Below are 23,108 nucleotides of genomic sequence, written 5' to 3' on the forward strand. Positions count from 1 at the left end.
ACTAGCTCTAATGTCCAAAGTATTTATGCGAGCAAAGTTCAGCTTCATCTCAAGAGTGACAGACTTGAGTCCTTACCATATCACATGCCATTTATTTCAGCCTCTCAAGGCCAGGTTTTCTAGCAAATGTAAGTTCACTTCAGAGTGAGATTTCTTTGTCCATGCAAGTTTGTCACAGTTTTATATGAATGTGGAAAAGTTCCACGTCTCTGCAATATTGTAGTTTGATTTGCTTCATTTTTCGTTCAATGACTGACACGGAATTCGCTGCCCAGCCTTCATCAAGGGCTTGGGTCTTGTGATACCGGCACAACAAAAATAAAGCCCTCTGGTTTTGTTACAACAGTCAGTTTTGTACGCATGGGATTTTTCAGACCACCCTAAATGTATTTATTTTCTTAGCTACAGCTCTATATAAAGAACAGACAAAGATGCACGCACTGCTTGGGACTCACAAAGCGTTTGCGCTTAAATGCTAATATCGTATTTTAGCCTTATCCTTGTAAATCCCAAACGGTGCATGCATCTTTGTCTAAAATGCTCCAATTAGCCCAATCACAAAAGCTGCTACTTAATAGAGAAGAGGTTAGCTTTTATGAAAACATTTCTTGCAAACATACATCAATGCGCTGTGAAAAAGAAACGAGGAAGAAGTTTCACCTCAGTGCTGCTAGTTGTGCACAGAGTGCAGATTGCACAATGTCACTTTAACGAGCAAGCACAATGAGCGTAAAGAGGCCCATCTGGCAGAAGGCACAGAATGCCCATCATAAAACAGAACAGCTTAACATTAACGAAATGAAAGGAAGACAAAGAAGAACATGTTAAAGCAGATGCTATGGCCTCTTGGAGGTACCAGATGATCAATAAGATTTGCAATCTGGATGATTTGATGATGAGAGTAATCGCAGCAATGAAAAAGTGAATGATTACGACAGTATGGCCCTAAAATGAAATAAAGCATTTCAAATCAGGAGGTCCTTCATACAAAAGGGCTGGGACAAAAGCGCCTCTGCAAGGAAGCAGCTCTTCAAGAGTGAAACTGGTAGAAAGCAGAGGCTATGACCAGCAGCTGAAAGTGTGCCTGAAAGGCATGCAAAGGCAAGGAAAAACAGTAATGCAAGTGGCAAAAGAAATAGAGAGAGAGAGCAGTACAGAGCTGAGCGAGTACACTGGAAAAAATAGAGAGAGAGCAGAGCTGAGCGACTACACTGCAACTGCAGCATTCTGTTACTGAGCACAAGCTCAAGTTTCAGTCATAGTCATAAAAGTCGCAGTAGTTCCATTCTATTGGAGGCAAAACGTGAAAATACTTGTGCGCTAAGATTATGAATGAACAGTCCAATGTCACCTATATTAACCAAGAGCTCTCCACTAAGTTATGCCTCACTGTGAGGTATAGATTCAACCCCTGAAACTCCGTTAATTAAAAAGAAAACAAAGCAAAGTTATGAAATGCAAACTTTCAATAAGATTTTATAGCACTAGGCATTCAGAAGATGTTTAAATACTTCAAAGAAGCCCACAAATTTTTTTTCTCTGAGAAAAATCTCCACATGAACATCCATGCTGGTTCAGCAGGTAATAAAACTGATTACAACAATCCTATATGCCAACCCCAGACGTAAGTAAACATTTTTATAAGTATATTCACAGCATTTGTGCATTTTCGAGGGTGAAGATAACTTGAATATGAAATCAGCTGGGTGGTTTTACATGTTGGCTAATTAGGCAACATTGTCCATCTGTGCTACTTCCTTTAGGTGAGTGACAAGTCTTAATTTTAGCTGAATATACCATGAAGTTAAATGCCCCCCATGCTTTTCACCCCAATGAAGGGAAAAGATGTGACAATCCTACATCACTCCTTCACATAAAGCACAAATTGTGGAAGTTTTAAATTATAACATGCTATAACTATCAAGGAATGTCTGCAGCCCCCCATAAATTTGCCTCTCTTACAGCGATCACTGCAAAACCTAATACAGTTTCTCAGCAATTATAATTCTCCTTTCTTGAAATAAAGGATGCATATACAGTAGATGCAGATGTCAGATGTCACAGTACTATCATACTGACCCTGCCCTCAAAAGAAATGCTTAAACCATTTAACTCGTTATCCACATCAGCCGGACTATACCCACTGCAGGGTGAAGGCCTCTCCCATATTACTACAATTAATCCGATCTTATGCTAGCTGCATTCACCCGACCCCTGCAAACTTCCTAATCTCATCCTCCCGCCTAATTTTCTGCCGCCCCATGCTACGCTCTCCTTCTCTTGGAATCCAATTGGTTACTTTTAGAGACCATTGTTTATCCTCTCTTTGCACTACGTGTCCGGCCCATGCCCATTTCTTCTTAATTTCGACTAGAACTCAAGTTATTTCTCTAACCCACTCTGCACACTTCCTATCTAGTAACGTTAAACCTACTATTTTCCATTCCATAGTTCTCCATAAACGTGACAAGTTCTTACAACACTGCGAGAAGTCTCTCAGCCTCATCAAAAAGCACAGATTGTTATAGCTTGGAATAGGCCCTAACAGTGCAATATACAGAACAGCTGACTAATATTTGTTATCTGTTACAACTACTACATCATTGTAGTTTTCAGTTCATTTCAGTCAGTCTGCACATATATTTTCCATACCAGTGCCACACATGTGAATCAAGCCACTGTTAAATATCCTTGGCTTCATAATGAAATATGTAAATTGAACTCATTTTAGCTGAGAAGAATTTGTTCAAAGTAGAAAGCATAAACATTAAAAAACATGGAGAGAAAAATCAGAATAAGATCAGAAAAATAAAAACAAAAGTAGAGGAATCAAATATACATCAGCAATAAGCAGTATAATCATGGCAACCAGTTCATGCAAAATAACAGTAAAATGCCTGAACAGCTAACAAAGATACTAATTGTGACAGTAACTGCTAGGCAGTGCTACAAATATTTACTACTGGGGACAAAAGCCTCTGGACTACACGTCTGGCAATTTTGGAATAGAAGCACTAGGTAAATGAATTATCACCTTATTTCTTTAGCACACATGAAAGAACTAAAGTCCAACTTTCACATCGACAAGTATCCGAGACTACTGGCCGATCCGAAAGTTGTGCACTTTTGTTGCAGTTTGAGTGTTCCACAGAGTTTTGTCTCCAGTAGTACAAATTTAGAAAAGAAAAACACCATCTGTACACTACCTTAATGCCAATGTCAGCCTTTACAACACCCAGCAGAGCATCTAGGATGAGGCAATTCGTTATAACCACATCAAGGACTTCATCTGCATTTCGACCAGCCGCTTGTCCCATGCCATCTCGTATAACCTACAAGAAATAAACAATGCCTTATTTTGAACAAAAGACTTCATCCAGTTGTCCTAGTGTGATTGAAAATCATTTTCCCTTCAAATTAGAGACTTCTCATGTCAGGTGTCTCAAACTCATCTCACCAAGTGGGCTTTCAAAGACAAACTATTACTTTCCATGGCCCAGTGGCTGAAAACGGATGAAATGGGAAAAAAGGAATGAGAAGTAAGCAGCGCACGCCTTTCATCACATGTGACTACTTTAACTCTTCCACCTCCTCAAAGCTAGTATATAAGTCAAACCATGTTCTGCAGTCAAGGGGAGTGTAAGGTTAGGAGATTACTACCCCTGCATTTCTACATAGTACAAGCAGGACATGGTGACGGTATCAAATCATAGTCAGAAACAAAGAGATGCAACAGATCTAGAAAAGGGGCCAGGAATTTATGGTCACAGCATTTTCAAAACAAGATCTGAAATTTAACAAGACACATGGAGACTGCATGTTTGGCACACAGCTGTCTTATAAAGCACAGGGATGTTCTACAGAGATGAACATGGGAACTCTTTCAGGAGTGGTTTTGCAAACGATGCAACACCTCTCTTGAGCCCATTTTGTTCTCGTGGGAACACTGTTGACGTGCCCTATCATAACTTCTACAGATAGACTCAAGCTATAGCTGCATTTAGCATTGCGGTACTGGGAAGGCTATGAAAACAGAAAAGGCACGGTAACTGTCGCATGAAGTGCCAAGAGTACACTTCGGAGACTCAAGTTTAGTCAGAGTTATGCGCTGTGAAGAGGACAAGGTTATGAGAAAGAAGGCAGAGGAACTGCTGCACAAAGCTCTCTGCCTTTCCTCGCACAGTGGTTTTTGAAATTTGCTGCCAAGGGCAGTGTAATTTTGCACCTACAAGTGAGATGACATTCCTGAAACCAAACCATTACACCTGGGCTACACAGCAATTATTGCAATATCCTGTGATCATAGGAATTGTTTTGTCTGTTTTCATTTTATATTTTTCCTACTAAACCATACTAGACCAAAATAAGTGTGCTAGGCTCCTATATGCAACCTAGCTTTGTGCAGTTCTTAACTATTTGTAACAAAAACATAGTGGGATAGAACAGAACGACTCATTCTATGGGATAACCAAGCAATCTTGCTGATTATGAGTGCCTATAGTGCACAGAAATGACATACGAAATAGCAAAAGCATGTAAAATGAACTATGAAAGTTACCATTACTGCACAATGCAGTTGTCTACTAGTTTATCATGTTACAAAAGAGGCAGTAACATTTGAAATCTGGATTTGTTAAAAAAGGCTATAGTACTAAACAGACTGACCTCCAGTCCGTGAGGAGTTCGACCATTTTAGCGTGACAGAAGGGTAAACCTCTAAAGTGCCCAATTTCCCATCTGGAATATAGCAAACCTCTCAAATTTTCAGTCTTTAACCGATGTGAAAAGTGACCATGACAGCTACATTTGGTGTAACCTGGAAGCATTAAAGAAAGAATGCACGCTCCAGCTGCTAGAATGGATACCAACAGCCTCCACATCTCAAGCAATCTTTGTTGATTCCTCTAATCCATCCCTACATTTGGTGCCTCCTGATGGCCGCATCTTCTTATCTGCTCAGCAAAAGACAATGCAGGCATACATAACATGAACTGGCATTGTTCACCAGTTTTGTGCACTACTGCAGTGATCAAAAGAGGGCCTCATGCCACAAATGCATCATTTTTTTCAAAAGACAAGGGCAGGACTAAAGGCACTTTTTGTGCAAACAAAGCAAAAAAAAAGAAAAATAAGAGTAAAATTTGGAAGGAAGTAAACTGTCCGAATAATGAATTAAACTTTGTTGCCTGCTGAAATGACCACATTTAGAGCCAACACTACAAAGCGCGCTCTAAATTCAATATTAAAAATTTTAGAACAAATTTAAATTAATAAATCAGCAAGAAGATTGTATGCATGCAACTGGTAAGTCCTTTAACAAAAAATGCTTGTTTCTTCTTTAAGAAAGACCACCCACTATGTCTGACTCACGTATAAGGCCCTTTCTCAAATATTTTGGTTTCGAGGCACTTGCAAGAAAAGGCTCGTCATTAGCTCAACATGCAAGTATGAGCTCTACTAAGCAAAGTGACTAAGAACAGGAGCTTCAAAGGTATTTTAAATATGACTAATATTAATTAGGCACACCCTAAAGAGATGCTACCCTGAGATATAAGCAAACATTGCAATTGTACACTCCACATTCAATTTAGTTCAACTTTACCCCTGATTCAATACAGAAGTTCACTATCATTTTATACTCTTACCTTCCCACCGCCAAACTTCACTTCATCACCATAAACAGTGTAGTCTTTTTCAACTTCAATCACCAGGCATGTGTCCCCAAGTTTCACCTGAATATGAAAGAAGTTTCATAAGTAAGAATACCCTGTAGTGACCTTTAAAGTATACTAGAACATTCCAGCTCCTAAATTCAACAAAGATTCTTCTTTTGGTTGCAAAAATATCACAGAACTAAATGTTCACGATAAATTAATGATCGAAAATTGTAGGTATTTAAGGCCCTCGAAATACTCAGAATTTATAGAGCTGCATATCCGCAGATACAAATGAAGACAGGTATTCTGAGAGTACAGATTATGTATTTATTTTAGCTTGTCTTCAGCCTACTGTCTGCATTGTCTTCTGCCTTAGAACATTACTGTAGGGCCACTGAGTGATCGGAACGGAATATTTTTCATCAACCTCTTTACCTTCTTCCAGGCCTACCTGAGCAGTGTTGCACAGTTTTTCTTTTTTTCTTTATCTCCTGAGATTTTTTTCCTTTTTTAGTACCCTTATGAGTAACACTGCATTCTCTTAAGGCTGCATCTTCATAAGAAGGGTTGGCCCCATAAACATCCCTTAACTCTTTCTTTCCTTTTATGAATAACTAACTACAGCAACAGATGGCAATGACGCCGCACATTTTTAAAAGGCTTCTGCATAGAAGTATTGCTAGCTGTAGAACAAGCAAACATACCCTGTCACCAACTGTAGGTCCGAAGCTGGCAATGTAGTCTGCCCTTGACATCTTATATGGTTTCGAAGGGTACACTTGGTCCTGAAAAAAAAGTACATTATTTTTTTTTTATGCAAATGCCTGCACATGTTAGAACACAATTAAAGATCAAAGGAAAATGTTGTGAAGCAACAGCCTATGTAAAGATAAATGGACACACATTACCAACAACTTGTAGCTCTAAATCAGAAAAGCTCTCCTTCCAAGTTTAATTCGTTGCACAAACTGACATTTCATGCATGCACTGAGGATGCCACACTGAAGAGAGAATTTTAAAAAATTAAACTGAATCTGTCATGTAAAGGCATCCTCAGTAATTTTTAGATAGAGAAAATCACTGTCCTGCTCAGCCCTTCAGTAAAACTACTTTTTTAACATTCTTTGAAAGTTACCACAATCAAATCACCATGTCCTTTCACACAAGCCCAAGTGCCAACCAGGCAATGTGAAAGATCGATCAAAAAGATTTAGACGTCCTAAGGTTATCTTCAAGATATCGTGCGGTGACCGTGACAATTCATACATTCATAATTATGAAAACTTCAGAGACTGATGCAGCATTATAATGAAGTGACTAAGGAATATATGACATGTAGCACCTTGGCTTGCCATTCTAGAACAGCAATGGCTGGCAACTGACCACTGTCTTCACCATAAAAAGTCACAGTAATCATCATCTTCAGTCTGCAAATTACCCCCATAAAATTAACCATACACATTAACAGATATTTACATGATCATTACCTACTAATACAGAAATAAACGACAGCACCACTTCATCACTCCAGTACAAATAACTAGTGCAAATAACAGGCAGGTTACAAGACCTCAATTCAAACGTTTTCATTTTGTTTCTCTCGTCAAGCGTCTGCTCCCCTTCGTAATAACCAAATGCAAGATCATAACAGATGACTTACATAAAAGAGAAATCCCATTAATAAGATAACCAGCAACTTTATTGTCATAAGTGTACGGCTTCAAGTGTGACGCTTGTAAGAATATTGTAGGTGGTCTAAATTAACCTGAAGAACGACCCTATGGCATCCCCGTAGCCCACACTTTTCTCTGGAATGTTAAGCTAAAAATTTAAAATGCAATGTTTAAAGATAACTACCCCATCATCTAATGCCAATGTTCAAGTATTCAGTCAGTGTTTCCAAATGTAAGCAGTAGATGCACCTTTCTTAGTTAAGTTTCACTGTTCTATAAACATGCTTAAGCTAGTTTTTTTAACGAGTATAGACACTAAATTTTTATCAGTGTATTTCTGCCTTGAAATAATGTATAAGACATTAGTAAACATAGATCACACCCTTAAATTTTCCTAAGGTCAGTAAATAATTTATAACTTAATTTACTCTGCCATACAGCTTTGATTTCAGTTTCAAGTTGCCAAACAATAGTTAACTCTGATGTCACAAATGAATATGAGATGTCATGAAACTTACAAAAGTGGCATATAACTCTTCATCACACCGGTGCCATTCCAGCTACTGGAGCCGCTTAGCATAAGAGTTTGCATGAACTTATGATGAATTACAATCACAGAACAAGAGCGGCCTGCAAACTCTGCGACAAAGTGCCCGAATCCAGTGGAGAGCATGAGTTCCGACTCTGCATTTCGAACACTCGTGCTCCGGCTGGAGCAAGTAGGTGGCACTCACGAACTGACGGAGAAAAACTCATCATTCCTTGCACAGACGGGCCTTATTGTCTGTTTTCAAACCTGTAACGTATCTAAGTTGCTCTCGCTGGTTCTTGAGATGTTGGCACCAACAATCTACGCGATAATTTCATTCATGGTCACGAAGCCAACAGCGGGCGCACACGGTAAGAGTTCCTCGGCAGTTTTGGTGCGCCGTTTTCAGCTGCCCCACACAGGCAGTTTTGCTGTCGCCCTTTGAAATGAGGCTGCTCTCCAACCCACTGTCCCTAAAAGAGAGCACTACTGTGAATCGAAAGCGTCGGCAAGTACTGAAGGTCTGCTAAAAAGCACAGAGGGCGGAGCCTGCTCAGCCGAGATGACAAGTGAGCGGAAATGGAGAGCGCCGCTGAAGGAGTATGTCACGCAAACTTCCGGCTGGTTCCGCCGATTTTGGCGGAGCACTTTTGACTGCTCCACGGAACGACCTTGGCTCGACAATTGCTCCATATCTGCGTTTGGTATACAATTGCTCCGAAAAGAGCAGAAAACGTTGCTCTGGAAGTGCTCCAGCCCTGCGATTAGAATTCACCATAAAACTAGGAAGCAGCGAACATACTGCAGATTTTGTACACATTACATGATCTCATACTTATTGTGATGTCGTAACCTTCATTCAGCAACCCAAAACCAGAATTAAAACTACATAAAAAAAAATCAGTTACAAGCTATTTATTGAGTGCTCACAAATCCCATGTGATAATCTGTTGTTTATTAATGTCACACACATAGCTCGAAAGCAGAATTACTCTAGGAAAAGATGTGTCCCTCCTTAAAGGAACACTAAATGAACACCTCGCAGAGAGACAAACAGCGCTTGGCACTAAATGGCAGTAATAGATGCTGCTGTTGGTAACTGCGGACAATGCCAATAACACACACAAAAAAACACACAACACAATTAACCAAGAGTTTTCAAAAGAACATCAAGTAGTTAACATAATAAAATGTGAGTTGAAAACATACCTGCTTTTTATGGCCAAAGCCACGTGCTCGAACTCTCTCCATAACTTGTGGAAGGTTTTTATTTGTCACTTGGCCATCACACAAATTGTTCCCACCTCGAATCACTCTGCAGCGGAAGTAAAAAAGAAGAGTCAATCTTAAAGCATGATAAGAGGAAAAATTTTTACTGCGTGCATAATTTATGTGGAATGAGAAAGATACAATATTTACTGGAAAAACTTTTCTATTCTATTTCAAGAATTAAAAATCAGTTCCAAATTTATTCAAGCTAGAATGTTTTATCGAAGACAGCAAACCCATAAGATGTTCAGATTTGAGTGCATTCCTCATCATGTAAGCGCTCTAGTGCACGTCACAAAACGCAAACATAGAACAAAATGAAAACAGTTTACACTTAATCTGACCCTATATTTTGATATAAGATAATCATATGCCAATTTATGATAGAATAATAACTTCAAAAAATTAGCTATGGTTTAACTATGGTTAAGCCTAATGGTGCAGCAAAAGCTAAGGCCCCCTGGCTACGCTAAGGTTTAGCTTATAGTGGAGTTATGTCTTCTTGTTCTTCTTTTCTTTTTTTTCTTCTTCTCCTTCATCTTTTCCTTCATGGTGCCACGGTAGCACGGTGCCCCGTTGAGGTCTGGAAAACCTACCGCAGTGTAGCTTTCGCTACAAAATGCCTCAGCATAAATTTCTGCCACAGTTTGCAACACTGCATTGAATCAGAGCAGGTGCTCACATCTCGCAAAATACCATATCATGTTCCTACATAATCAAAGGCTGAATTTATAAAGCAAACGTGTGCATTTAACATAAGTTAACTTACGTGCAATTGTTAAGTGCACTACAGTTGAACTGACATCACAGCAGCCGCCATAGCTGAAACCAGAAGCATAGTGGAAACCTGCACTTTTCTTTATTTGCTTATCATCCATTGCTTACATATTGTGAAATTAAGCTATGTTTCGCACTCCATCACGCCAACTGTGACGTCAAGTGCTACCCACAAGATGTTTCACTGTTAAACATTACAAAACACTTCGAGGGAGTGTGTATTTCAAGGCAATGCATTATCTTACTTTGAGCCAGCGATTTCAACAAGGGGAACAGTCCGAGCATCTCCAGGTTCGAAGCGGATTGACATCCCAGCAGGAACATTCTGCCCAGAAAAGTGCAGGAAGCAGAAGAGCAATAGTAAAATAGTTGCCCAAGTGAGCAAGCTAGAAAACATAGGAAACGGTGCTAATTATGCACAGCATGCAAGAACCAAAAGCATCACAACTCAATACCCTATTAGAAGCATTGGGCCCATGACACAAGGCAGCAAGCTTTGAAGTGATTAAAGCAACAATCACCGTAGCAGCCCATGAATCGGAATAACTTCTCTTTATCACTGTCCTGTGTATTCCAGCTTACTTTGTGACAGTTCAAGAAAATATGCATGAACGCACACAACATTCCAAGCATGTGTTGTATCAAAACAGGGACATAACAGTAAACAATAACAACTGCACCATTTTCACAGGTCCACTTTTACTTACCGTAACATTAATTGCACATATACCGATCGATACTTTGTATATGTTACCCCCTAACTTTGGGAGCCGCAAAAGAAGAAAAAGGTTGGAGTAACTGGTTCAACAATAGAATCCCCAGGCTACCAATGTGCAATCGAGAAGCTTCGTTTTTTGAATCAGCCAAATTCAGAAAATAAAACTAGGTCGTATTAAACTGCAACGGCAAGTAAATTCATGAACCCTACCTTTGCAAAAAACAATGATAACAACGGGAGTCCAGTAACTCTTAGAAAATCCAAGTGCACATCTTGTCCAAAATAAGAACAAACCAGATCCTTCTAATCTAAGGAACAAAACGAGTACAATCTACTCGCGAAAGCCCACTCTGTCAGCTGAGCACCACTGCTTTGGCTGTTTCAAGCATGGTTTCATTCATTCCTTTTCCAGTGCTGTATTGCAATCAGCTGTGTAGGATATGTATGAAGAGATCAGCAAAATATCTGAGCCCAAGAAAGGATGGTAACCAATATCACTAACACAATAGCGCAGACTGATGGATGTGCTGCCTAACTTTTCCTAGAATATCACTAGTCCCATTGCCAAGATATCAAGAATGCACCTCTACAACATTAAATATTAAAGTGTTTGGTACAGCTAATCAGTGTTGACTTCCTAAATTCATCAGTATTAGCTAAATGATAGATGTAGACTGAAAATGGCTGGAGAGGTGGTTACCTTAATCTTTTGTGCATTGTGTGTTCACTACTAACCACTAGGATAACTTCTAGATCCCATAAACTTATGCTTATTAACATTCCTGACATCGAGTCGGAAAATAAAAAATCATGTTATCACTTGTGACAGAAACAGGCTATTCGCATGTACTTGTTTGTGTTGTTAAAGCCCTGCAGTGCCCTTAACTGCACACTATGAATGTTCTAATTGTTTCTATGCTCAGTTCACAGCCTAACAACTTTAAAGCGTTATTTTAATAAACTTATCTTGAATTAATTCTCCAGAAATACAATTCTCAGAACAAAACTGGATAAAACCTAGAGTTTCACATTTTAAAAAGCCAATTTCAAAATTTACATGACATACTAATACTGGCAAAATTATCATTTTTCAGTACACCATAGCCTAGCATTGCTCTGACTCCTGTGTACAGCATAGAGAGCTTGGTTATCCCTATGGCGTATGTAGATAAGATGTGATGTCATCTTTCTCGGTTCTTATTTTCTTTCAGTGAATATCACTCATTTAAAAAAAAAAAAGCTCTGTGTGTAAGATGACTTAATAAGCTGAAAACTATTGAGGTTAGTCGGCCATGTCTGGGAGGCATGGCTTATGTCATGTGGTTAAACAACTGAGAGAAGTTTTGTCTTTACGACAGTGCATCCAATGTGTGCAATGGTGCTCTGTTCTTATCTTCAAACTGACACTCTGCATGGAATTCTTGAAAAAGTCGGGGACCAAGAACCCTTTATTCAGTTACGATAGCAGCAACTGCTATGCAGTCTCTGAAGGCTAGAAGGTGGCCAGAGCAGTAGCATAGCTGGCATTGTTCTTTCTTCTATTTCTAATAACTTAACAGTACTTGTTGCTGGGTGAGTTAGTTCATGGCTTCTATTAACAATAAATTGTGCAAAAATAATGGCTACAACTATAACAACAGCAATGATGGAACAGCACAAATTTTAACTCATTTCATTCGAAGTCACACCTTATACAACCAGCGACAAAAAACATGTTGAAAAAAGGGGTAACTGTGCAGAAATTGTTCTCCAAACTATATATATATAAAATCTGATGCTTCACTGATGCAAACATCTATTCGTGCCCTCGTATATGCATTTGCACACTTTGTTGTTACTAGATTCCTTTTTTTGAGTTTGTAGCTGGGTTTTTGTCTCACCCTGGCTCCGAGTCGCATAACGGTCGACCCCAATTCTCAAGGTGCAATTCTGAAAAAAAGCAGGTCGACCTATATGCGAGTAGACAGTGCCATAATTACTCCATTCTAACATGTGCACAACTTTACGGCTAGCAAAAACTGAAAATGCAAACTAAAGAAAAGAAATGAGAAAGAAGCAAACACAAAAAGCCCTGCAAAAGAACACCTGCATACAACTAAAAAATGAAGAGGCAACTGTCTTTCGAAGAAGACTTCTAGTTAATGAAGTTGACAAATTGTCAATAGAGTCCAGTACAACTGTCATCAAGTGTCCCATTCGAGAGCAATAAAACAAGGCTGAGTTGTACACTGCAGGTGCCTGAACAACGGCATGCCAGCCACAGCACATTTATTATGACCACTTGAACAGCACCAATATAACAGATATATAACTGCATGAACCTGCCAAGTCTACTATAGGTTTCCACCCCTAGCAGGTGCACTCTACTTGGTAAGGGGCTTCCACCTGCCACAGCTGCAAGCAGGTGCGAGCCAGCAGGTGACATCATTGACTGGAAGGCCAACCTTGAGCAGATTTCTCTGCTTCGTTCCTGGGTTGTATTAAAACTGTGGTCAAGTTCAACATCTCATATTAAATGACAACTGCCAAAACAAAGGAGCTCATCCATCACCTTGTGACGGTGATGGACGGCGATAATACTGAGAATATTACAATTGTTTTCGTTTTGCACCTGACTGTAATGTGCACGCCATTTTGGGGCCCTACTTTTGTAAAGAAAGATGGAAGCTAAAATTCATTAAATACGGTATGCACACACAAGAAGTGTTGTACCATGCCCTTATGGTGTCCATACTCACAAGTCTCATTCCATATGCCTTTTCTCTGTCGAATATGAGGTACTTGTTTGCTTCGATAAATGGGTAATGGCTTCCAACCTACCAAAAGGCACAGACAAAGGAAGTGATACTCACAATCAAGAAAAGCATACAAGATTGCTCCCCAACCCTCTTCCAGTTAGGACAGCAGACAAAAACACCTTAAAATGTTGTTTAAATTTCATTATCAGCTTTCAAGGCAACAAAAAATGATGTTATATATGAGGGGCTTGATATTAAGCTCTCATTTGCCTGCTTGACAGTCACTTTTGATTTCATTGCTCATTAAATCAATAAGCAACAAACATCAGCCTTGGGCATAACTTCTTTAAGTTGTACAGTAAAGCTAGTGCTAGTTGGTCAATTGAGGTTTCACAAATCATTGTTAGCCTTTCAGACCCCATCAAAACGTGCATCACTTAGGAAAGACAGTTCACATTTCCATCCAAGTAAATCCAACAGTGTTTTTCTACTGGTCATTTTTTACTAGACCCCATAAATCGAGAAAACTAATCAGAAGCAGATTAATGAAAAAAGCTTAATAAAATGTCTATAAGCAGTAGCTAAGCATGGACAACCAGCATAGCACGCTTACCAAGCCTAACATTTCAATGCTTTGATCTAATGTACTCAAATACTATGAGTCTGCTACATAGTTTTGGACTAAAACAAGTGAACAACCTCAAAATGCGTTTTCGCTACCGTTTCTCATGTTTTAAAAAAAACAGCAGTAAATTAGAGCACAGTGAGCCCGGGGTACTTCTTGCCATGCAAACAACTAATTTTTCAAGTAAAGAAACAGGCTGCGCACCATCAAAGCACATCTCGCTCAAAATTCAACCTCAACAGTTTTTAAAAATTGTGCATTAATTGTGCATTTTTGTTTTTAGAAAATATTGACTGTCTAGGCTCTTTGTGAATGTTGACGTTCGGTAAAGGAGGTGAGGAAACACGATTAAAATGGCACTTGGAAAATGAGAAATGGAATTGCCACTCAATTTAGGCTCAGGGTAGAACAAGAGAAATAAGATGGGTACACAGTATGAAAGAGCACTGAACAAGGTTTGAAGGTAAGACTTAGTTTTCTAAAATAGACTCTGTGATCTCAAGTGGGAAGTGGATGGCAGCCTCGGAGATTCATTTCCGAAAATCGATCTTGGCCTCGTAGCAGCTTGCCTGTCGTAACAACGTGTGGCAATGATAATTGTATTTCATTTCTTGGTCTTTTCTAGCTAATAAATATTTCTTTCCCAGTGAAAGTGGCCTCTTCAACATAAGGTAACAAAAGCATCACATTCTCAATTAGTAAATATACAATGTAATGTTTACCCTAAGAAAAACGTTGAATAACTGCAAGAAACAACGTACCTGCACTGGACGATCACTTGTGTTCACTACACGAAGTGAGAAGACGGACCGATCCTCATTTATAACAATGTCCGAGTCTTGTTCGAGGGGCATAACCTTGCCGGGCACGCTGCTCAAGTGCTGTATTGTCTCATGGTCCATATCATCCAGAGGCATGGGTGCAACCCTCGATAGAACATCAGGCTGGAAAGAAAAGAACCATTTAAGCATGTGCAGAGAATCAATATATGAAAGCAGGTACTCATTCTTAACCATTAAATATACCTCACTTCTTACAGCCACAACCAGTTAACCTCTTTAGCAAGGTGCAACTTCCTCCTAGAGCCTCTTTATGGCTTTTTCTTCTTTGCCCCATTCAGAAACGATAATTCTCCAAGGGTATGGAATGCTGCTTTGCATGAACAGCGCTCATATTACCCTCATCCACTTTTCTCTGATAAAAATGGACCGAAAGTTGTACATACTTCCATAGATTCCATAAAACACCAGCAGTGATAATACCACAACATTTATATATCTTCACAGGTGCAGCGTCACGACAGGCACTCTCGAGTACTATCTCTAACCTGTCTCCTGAGTATTGGCTTGAATAAGGGCTTTCATGCACTGTTTTGTTGTTCATGGGAAATACTTTGAAGACTAATAAGGCATTTCACAGATATCTGACCTCTGAATCGGCAAAAATTTTCACACACCTCTAGTTCATATATGTACTATCGTGGACAAAAGTCTGTGGCTCGCGCAAACCGTAACCCAAGCGCATAACTTTCGTATCGGCCAGCAGCCTCGGACTATACTTGCTGATGGGAAAGTTGGACTTTAGTTCTTTCATGTGTGCTAGAGAAATAAGATTATAATTTTTTATATTGTGCTTCTAGTCCAAAATCAGCAGGTGTCCAGTTCAGAGACTTTTGTCCCCCCTAGTACTTGACATTTGTATTTAACTGTAACTCATACCGAGCTCAAAACTGTCATGAGGGTCGCGGAAGAACAGATACAATGATGGCACGGCACATTCGGTCATACTAGATGTCTTTTATACCTTCAAATGACTTACAATACTTAGTAGCCCAAAATGGTAGGCAGTTATCCATGGAACACAATGCTAGGTAGCTAACTTAGCTGTCCAGTTAGTAAAATGCATTTGTGAACATCTATATGGCCTGTATCTAGAACCTGGACTTTATCAGTGGCCTCAGAGAACTGGAAAGCCAATAAGAATGACTGCAGCAAATGCAACTTATATCTTTATAAACAACACCAATGGTGACACACAAGAACATTATTACTTTCAGTGAGTGGAAGGGTATCGTAAAACATGAAAGGATGGCACAGTAGCGCAATAGTACCCGAGAAAGGTTTGTGCTATATGGCAAAGAGTTACTGCAAGTGTTTAAGAAAGATGTGAGAGTGTCCACGCTTCACCTACACATTACAGATATTAATTAAAGCATAACTATTTTAAAACTTTCCCTGTGCAAACAAATTTTTGAAAAAATCACAGCATATAATGCTGTGATTCCACTTTTTGGGTCAATGACAACGCAACCAGACAAAAGGAGAGCGAAAACAATGCATTCATCTCATACAAGAGCCCGAACCTGTGTATCACCGAGGGAAAATCAGTAAATACTCAAGATTTGCAAAGCAAAAAGAAGAAGCTAAGCATAACACTCTGCACAACCTACAGCATACAAAGGACCAGAACCTATCAGCTGTAGTAGGAGTTGTACAAAACAGTGGAGTTTTGAACACTACAGTTCCTACATACAAAAAAAAATGAGCAGCACAGCAAAACATGGCTTGCCATTACTAGTGCAACCACACATAAATATTCCATGTTTACCTTCCTTTTCTCAAAAATGGACACATCAGGCACAGGCAAGAAGCTTCCATGCAGAGCCCACTTCAGGTCTCCATTCCGTCGACAAATAGGAAAATGAAGACAAACCTGTTGTAGTGTAGGATCACACAGATGCATTGGGCAATCACTGCAATACTGTTAACAGGTAGAAACAAGGCATACATTGATGCCCTGGAGCTCAACCACAGAAATTATTTCACTACAGTTTCACATCTTCTTGGTGCAACAAAAGATGCCTAAATTTCCTTTATTATTAATCATGAAGTGATATTGTACATCCCAGGAGTACCCCATCCTCATTTTCCAGGGCAAAAGCACTGAGGAAAACAAATCAGAAAGGTCGAGGCTACATAATACTTTGCACTAAGTCGTGTTTTACATAATGCGAAGAAAACTACCAAATAAATGCAATCGGCCATATGAAAATTTTTTTAATGAATTACTCAAAAATAGAACAGTTCACTAAACAAATTGTTACTGTGCCATGTCCAACCTTGGCCCCAGTTCTCCAAGGATATTGTTTTTAGAACAGTCAGCCACAGGCATCAAAAGTAAGCTGTTTTATTTCAGATTCTTAAATCCTTTCTCCTTTCTTGCTTCATAGGCTACTGGGTATGCCGGTGACTCTAAGCGAGGCGACCCTAGCAAAGCGCCCCCTCGTGACAGTGCCCGCGTGATGCACCAAGTGGGATAACGCGTGTTGAACTGCTGTGTGATGCTTTCCTAGGCAGTTTAGTTGAGTGTTAATATTTTCATCATATTTATTTATTTCATACGTACTTCAGTCTCAGCTTGTTTAAGCTTAACGTAAGGTATTAGGCCCACTCATTCGGCAAGAAAGCATTTCACTGAGTCGGCGAGGTACCGAAGCGTAGTTCGACATGTTGGCGACGACGACACAAGTCAGCCAGCGTTGCTGTTATGGAAAGAACTGAAGCCGCTACACAACCAGTCAGAGTTAAGCAGTGATTAAATCGTAACAAAGTTTCTTTGGGAGAGAGCAAAGCTGTCAGTGCCCGACACGAGGTGCGCCTTGATTCGGACAGTACAGGCAGAAGCGCGGAGCCATTCGACTGCTCCCTTGAACATCGTATACGTAGAGGGTAATCTTGCTAGCGATCACTATTTGCTCGCTTAATTCATAATTGTGATAAGCGCGAAACGTAAGCGCCAAACTTCTCTTAGCATATTTTTTGGGTAGAAATGGGAGCGTACGCCTGGTTCTGTTTGCGTACATGCGGCATCGAGATACACATGACCCATGGCCACAGCTGCAGCAATCCCAGCGATGATGCGAGATCACAATACTTGCCCTCACTACAAAGCAAAACTACAGGGGAAAAATGACTTTTAGCTTTTAAAATGTACAAATTCAATCGGGTGTCTGATCCAGCAGCAGTAAGAGCGGTCACGTGATCCCACTTGCTCCCCTAGGCACGGATCGGCCATTGAGGTTCCCTAGGCATCCTAGGTCTAAGTCCAAGCAAGCGTCGTTTGCTGCAGCGTTGAAGCTCACGCCCATGTGCTGCACTGATGTCATATAGTTCTTAACATTGCTTCCCCTACCTCAATCAAAGGCCGAATGCAGGTATAAATGAATAAATAAACACGCAGAATATGCGCTACACGATAAAGGGGCTGAAAGGTTTGAAGTAAATCAGAGGCAGTTTTCTTGACAGGTGCAAGAGTTATGCAGCAGCTTACAAGTTTGGTGCCATCAGTGAACGTTGCCTCAACGGTCATCTCTGGAACCATCTCGGGCACCCCAGGCAAAACCTGATTTCTGCCTATAAGAGAAGCATTCCCGAGCATGAGTCAAATTAACTCAGCAGTATACAGCGACAATGTAAACATTTAATATGAGAAAAAATTTAGACCTCTCAGGTTTTGGACTACTACCTTTTTATAACTTATGTGCACATAACATATTCCAGTAAAGAGCTAACCATTCTCTACTAAAGTGTCCACACCACCATGTCATGCAGGCATACATATAGAAATAACCAGTGTAGTGAACAAACAGCTCTTATGTTGCAGTTTTCATTTGCCTCACGTGATATAAAACCTCCTTGCGACGTCCCAGCCATTGTTTAGCTGCTAAAGCCGAAGCCAAAGCTACATAAAATAAAAACTTCACTTGTGATCCAACTAATTGTGACAAAAGTTCAATGTGATTGTCTGTGTCTAAAAATGGCATGCATCTAGAAATTCATAGAAAAATACTTCTAATGAAACATTTTGTTTTTTCTCTAGCCGTTTAAACATTAGCTGTAAGTTGCACAAGAAAAGGAGTGCACTGTATATTTGTTTCTCAGTTCTACTGAATGAATTACCTGCCTTGCTAGAAAGAAATAAACCGTATGGCAGAGACTATGATTGGCACCGGCTAATCACATGTTCAGTTCACGATAAAGCCCTTCAGAAGAAAGAATATTCACTGACTGGCCAGCAGTTGCAGACCAGCAAATCATGAAAACCAGAAGCTAAGCCAGCTATAAACTGTTACTACCTGTGGACAGGTTGCTATAGTCATCCACTCACTAAAATATGCTTAGGAGAGATCAAATTCTTGCTCCTTTCTACTGCAGTACTACATCGCAACTTTGGTCTTGTTTGCATGATGATTGTCAGGCAGTCACATGATCCAGGGTCAAAAGTCATTACTCCTCCATATAGTGCTCAGCCATTAAAAGGTATCAAAACAGATAAATTTATTTTCATTTGAATTTTCAGAACAGATAAGTCTGTTTTTTATTTGAAAAAAAGGAGAAAGTTTTGTTAGTGGTTAAAACAGAACTAATGCCATTTTCGTCTGGTTGCACAAGATTAAGCAATCCGAAAGAAGTCACCGAGGCCCAAGTCACAGTATCATTACACAAATTTCAAGAGACTTTTCACCTAAAAGCTGTCCTCCTTTCTCTGTCACTTCGGCCACGCAAAATCCATCTCTGGCGAATTCTTGTATCTGTAAAATAAACAATGTCGAATCAGAACTCAAGAACTGATTATTTCGGAAATGGTAAGGTTTGCTTGGGAGATAAGCAAGAAAACCATGAGGCTATGGCTTGAGCAATGCTTGATCACGTGTGTTGAGTTTACTTGCAACAAAAATGTATGCATTAACTATGCTAAGTAGGCAGGTTTGCTTTATATCCGTGCTGGTTGATGACCCTTCTCTCTTTCCTCTGATGCATAACTAGTTGCAGACTGAAAGTTAGTTGCACTTTTTATTGCAATTTTAATCGAAATAAGATAAAGTCACTAATTATGAAATCTTCAACATTTACGGAGATTTCACTTTTGGTTTATTTCCGTAACAGTAGGAATCAATATTAAAGGCCATTGTTTCTGACATCTGCAATCGTGTGATGCACAGCCTCCAGTACGTGGTTATTAGGCATCAGGACAGGGGAGAAATCTTGTACCAATCTAGTTAGCCACTACAGTTTCTGCCCTCTCCTAACAAGTAAGTTAGGGCATTCTTAAAGAAATTAAAAGTATGCGGCTGAAGTGATGGGGAGACGTGAGGGGCTGATTTGTTCTGAGCCAAGACACCATTTAAAGATGATTAAGTATTTCTGACTAAGTTTTTCTGGCCACTGTTCACAAATTTCCCTATGAGACCAGTGGATAAAAGTGACTACGTAAAGGAATTATGGCAGAAAATTTTGAACTTCAAATCCTCGACCCGTCTGCTAATCCGCACTTTTTCTGGACGGAATTGAGCGACATGAAAAATCAAGGAGGCTGTGTTTAAACTGGAATTGCACAAAGGAATTATAAAACACTGTTTCGCACAGACTTACATGTACATGACCCCTGAAAGTTAAGTGTATTTTCAATAAACGCGTACACGTGACTCACGCAGCTGTACTTGGCAGGCACGTATCAGGGGGAAACGATCGGGGCCTGTCTCCCTCCCCGATACTTTGTTGCCATGGCTCTTTTTGGCCACGAACTGCCCAGAACCCTTCCCTCACCCTCTCTTGCAATATAAGAAGTTACATCAAAAGATTCTGTCTACATGCTTGACCATGGTATTATAATACAAATAATATTTGCCAAAAAACATGCATAAATATATTACCGAAAACTAAATATTAAAATATTATCAGGAACCTCTTCTAGGGGTAGATGAGAACCAAATATTAACTGAATCAATGGCAAAGAGAGCATTCACTGCTCATCCAGCCTCATCTCTTAAACTCAGAGCTCAGAATTATTTGCAGTGATCTCAGCACCGTGGCGCAATTTAAGACAAAACAGCGCGTAGGTATACAATCGAGGGAGCAGGTGTGCAACCCAGATAAAAGTGCACGCTCGGCAGGGGAACTATATCAGCCGGAAGAAGTACTTTTCCAATTGAATTTTTATTGTACGGCTGTTTTCTAGCTGGAAGGGGATGAGATATTCGAGCTGTAAGAAGTGTAAGCTTTCCAACTGGAATTAAGAAATTCCAGCTGGACAAGGCTTCCGGTTAACAATCCAGCTGGAAAAATTGATGTCATTCCAACTAAGATTGATGCTTTCCAGTTGAAAAAGTGGAGTTTACAGCTGGATGTGATTTCCAGTTCAATAATCAAGCTTGTAATTGAGTCTAGTTTTTTCTTTTTTCTTTTTTTTTTTTCGCTTGTAGAGTGCATATACAAGCAGTGTTAGGCGACCAACACTGCTTAACTAGGAGAACACTACCATCGTGATCGCGATGATACTCGTAGTTACGATACCGCAACCATGAAAAGAAAAATCTAGGCGGCTACATATGTGGCAGCGGCAGCGCAAGCCGGAGCACGGCCGGACTGGAGATGGCAGTGAGCGAGGCCACCTCTCCCCTCGTATGTGGCGACCATGGCTAAAGCCGTGGCCTTGCAGAGCTCAGCCAGACGACCTGACTAAGCGCCGCAGCACCCATGGACATCACCTACGAGTGTGCTTGACAGACGAGCAGAAATATCTGGTCATCTGGCCGTACTGGCCATACTGGCCATACTGGCTAAGTCGACGGCATTCAGGTAATTATCGCTACCATGCTCCCAAAACGCCCGATGGATCACTGCCATAGGACTGGCTTAAACAGCCCATAGCTTTCTGCGTCACAAAACTGCCGCCAAGAATCGACGGTCACGAGGTAGCCGCGCTCACTAAACCGGCGCTGATTACACAGTAATTAGCGGAATATTTTGTCGCCTACTGCGAAAAGTGACTACCGATTGAGACAGCCCTTTTGGATAATACACCGCCCGAACCGAAATCCACGGTGAAACGCCACCCCCCCCCCTCCCCCCTTAAAAAAAAAATTATGATGTTAGAGAATTGCTCTGAGGATGTTATTCGCAGAATGGATTTCCTTGGCGAGTACGGCGCATTGATCAACGTGGGGTAGAACAAATTTCCACTCCGGACACATTCTCTATCGCCAAGGCCTCGTACATCAAACCGAGCTGTGCTTAAAATCTACTCCGAACATGCAAGTTTGCCGCCGCGGCCGACAGGGTTCTCTGCCTGTTGTACAGTCGAGACATCCGCATGGGGCGAAGGCGTCCAGGAAGTGTTCAAATGCTGCTTACGGGAGTAATCGGTGTTGCAATTGAGGAATAGCAAACGTTAAAGAAGGGCGAACCAATATCATCGTGACCAACTTTAGGAACGAGTCGCAACACCTGACGAAAGGTACAATTAAAACCCTATGGAAGAAATTACCGAAGTTCGTGAGGCTGTTGCGTTTCCTGAGCAGGATATTCCTTCTGGACCACAAGACAAACAGGTCTTGGAACTGAATCTCGATTTAAAGAAAAAAAAAGAAAAGAAAAAAAAAACTAGTTGCCCCAGGGGACTTCCCGGACTTTTACATCGCTACTACGATATTTTTGCCGTGAAATCCAGTGTTCGCCAGACCTGCCCATCGCAAAATACGGAATTAATGTCGATGGCGCTTCAGTTCTGCGTAGATTACCGGCGACTGAGACGGACCCTGATGATGATAATGAACTGGTGGCCATGCCCTTTGAAGCCCGCTGCCCCGAATCGACGACACCCTCGCTCGGCTCCGTCATCCCCGCTATTTTTCATCGATCGATTAGAAGAGTGGATATTGGCAGATTGAAGTGGGTGCAGTGAGACCGAGAGAGAACCGCACCGGATGGCCTCTAAGTTCAGGGTGATGCCGTTTGTCTTATGTACTGCGCCTGCAACATTTCAACGAATCATGGACACAGTGCTCGCCGAACTGAAGTGGCAGGCGTGTCTTGTGCATGTAGGTGATTTTATCTTTTCAAGCACTTTTGCCGACCATCTTGTGCGCCTCAAAGCGGTTCTCCAGGCTACACGGAACGCCCCAGCCTCACGTTCAAGCCTTCAAAATGCCGGTTCGCGTACCGTCAGTTAGTTTCTTGGTCATATCGTCAGCCAAGCGGGCGTCAGACCCAAAGAATACAGCGGCCGTAGCGTCCTTCCCGCCGGCATCGGACGAAAAGACTGTGAGAAGCTTTCTTGGTAGG

At 40.7% G+C, this 23,108-nt stretch overlaps 1 protein-coding gene across 5 annotated transcripts in view; it reads right to left on the reverse strand.

Moving 5' to 3' along the window:
• The window catches only part of LOC146197139 (uncharacterized), a 102,818-nt gene that overhangs the window by 37,020 nt on the left and 42,690 nt on the right, over window positions 1-23,108 (reverse strand). For 3 of the 5 annotated variants that reach the window (XM_084598896.1, XM_084598894.1, XM_084598893.1), the window contains 10 exons: window positions 19,510-19,576; window positions 18,316-18,398; window positions 16,594-16,698; window positions 14,748-14,930; window positions 13,362-13,439; window positions 10,151-10,230; window positions 9,069-9,174; window positions 6,362-6,442; window positions 5,646-5,732; window positions 3,207-3,332 (listed from right to left, as the gene is read on the reverse strand). In XM_084598896.1, the coding sequence (XP_084455022.1) occupies window positions 3,207-3,332; window positions 5,646-5,732; window positions 6,362-6,442; window positions 9,069-9,174; window positions 10,151-10,230; window positions 13,362-13,439; window positions 14,748-14,930; window positions 16,594-16,698; window positions 18,316-18,398; window positions 19,510-19,576 (996 nt within the window). Of the gene's footprint in view, window positions 1-3,206; window positions 3,333-5,645; window positions 5,733-6,361; window positions 6,443-9,068; window positions 9,175-10,150; window positions 10,231-13,361; window positions 13,440-14,747; window positions 14,931-16,593; window positions 16,699-18,315; window positions 18,399-19,509; window positions 19,577-22,311; window positions 22,589-23,108 lie in introns of those variants that run through there. The other 2 variants (XM_084598897.1, XM_084598895.1) reach the window with 2 other exon arrangements.

The sequence above is a fragment of the Amblyomma maculatum genome, chromosome 3, assembly GCF_055883805.1.
Source record: "Amblyomma maculatum isolate TAMU_Amacu chromosome 3, ASM5588380v1, whole genome shotgun sequence".
NCBI classification, from domain to species: domain Eukaryota; kingdom Metazoa; phylum Arthropoda; class Arachnida; order Ixodida; family Ixodidae; genus Amblyomma; species Amblyomma maculatum.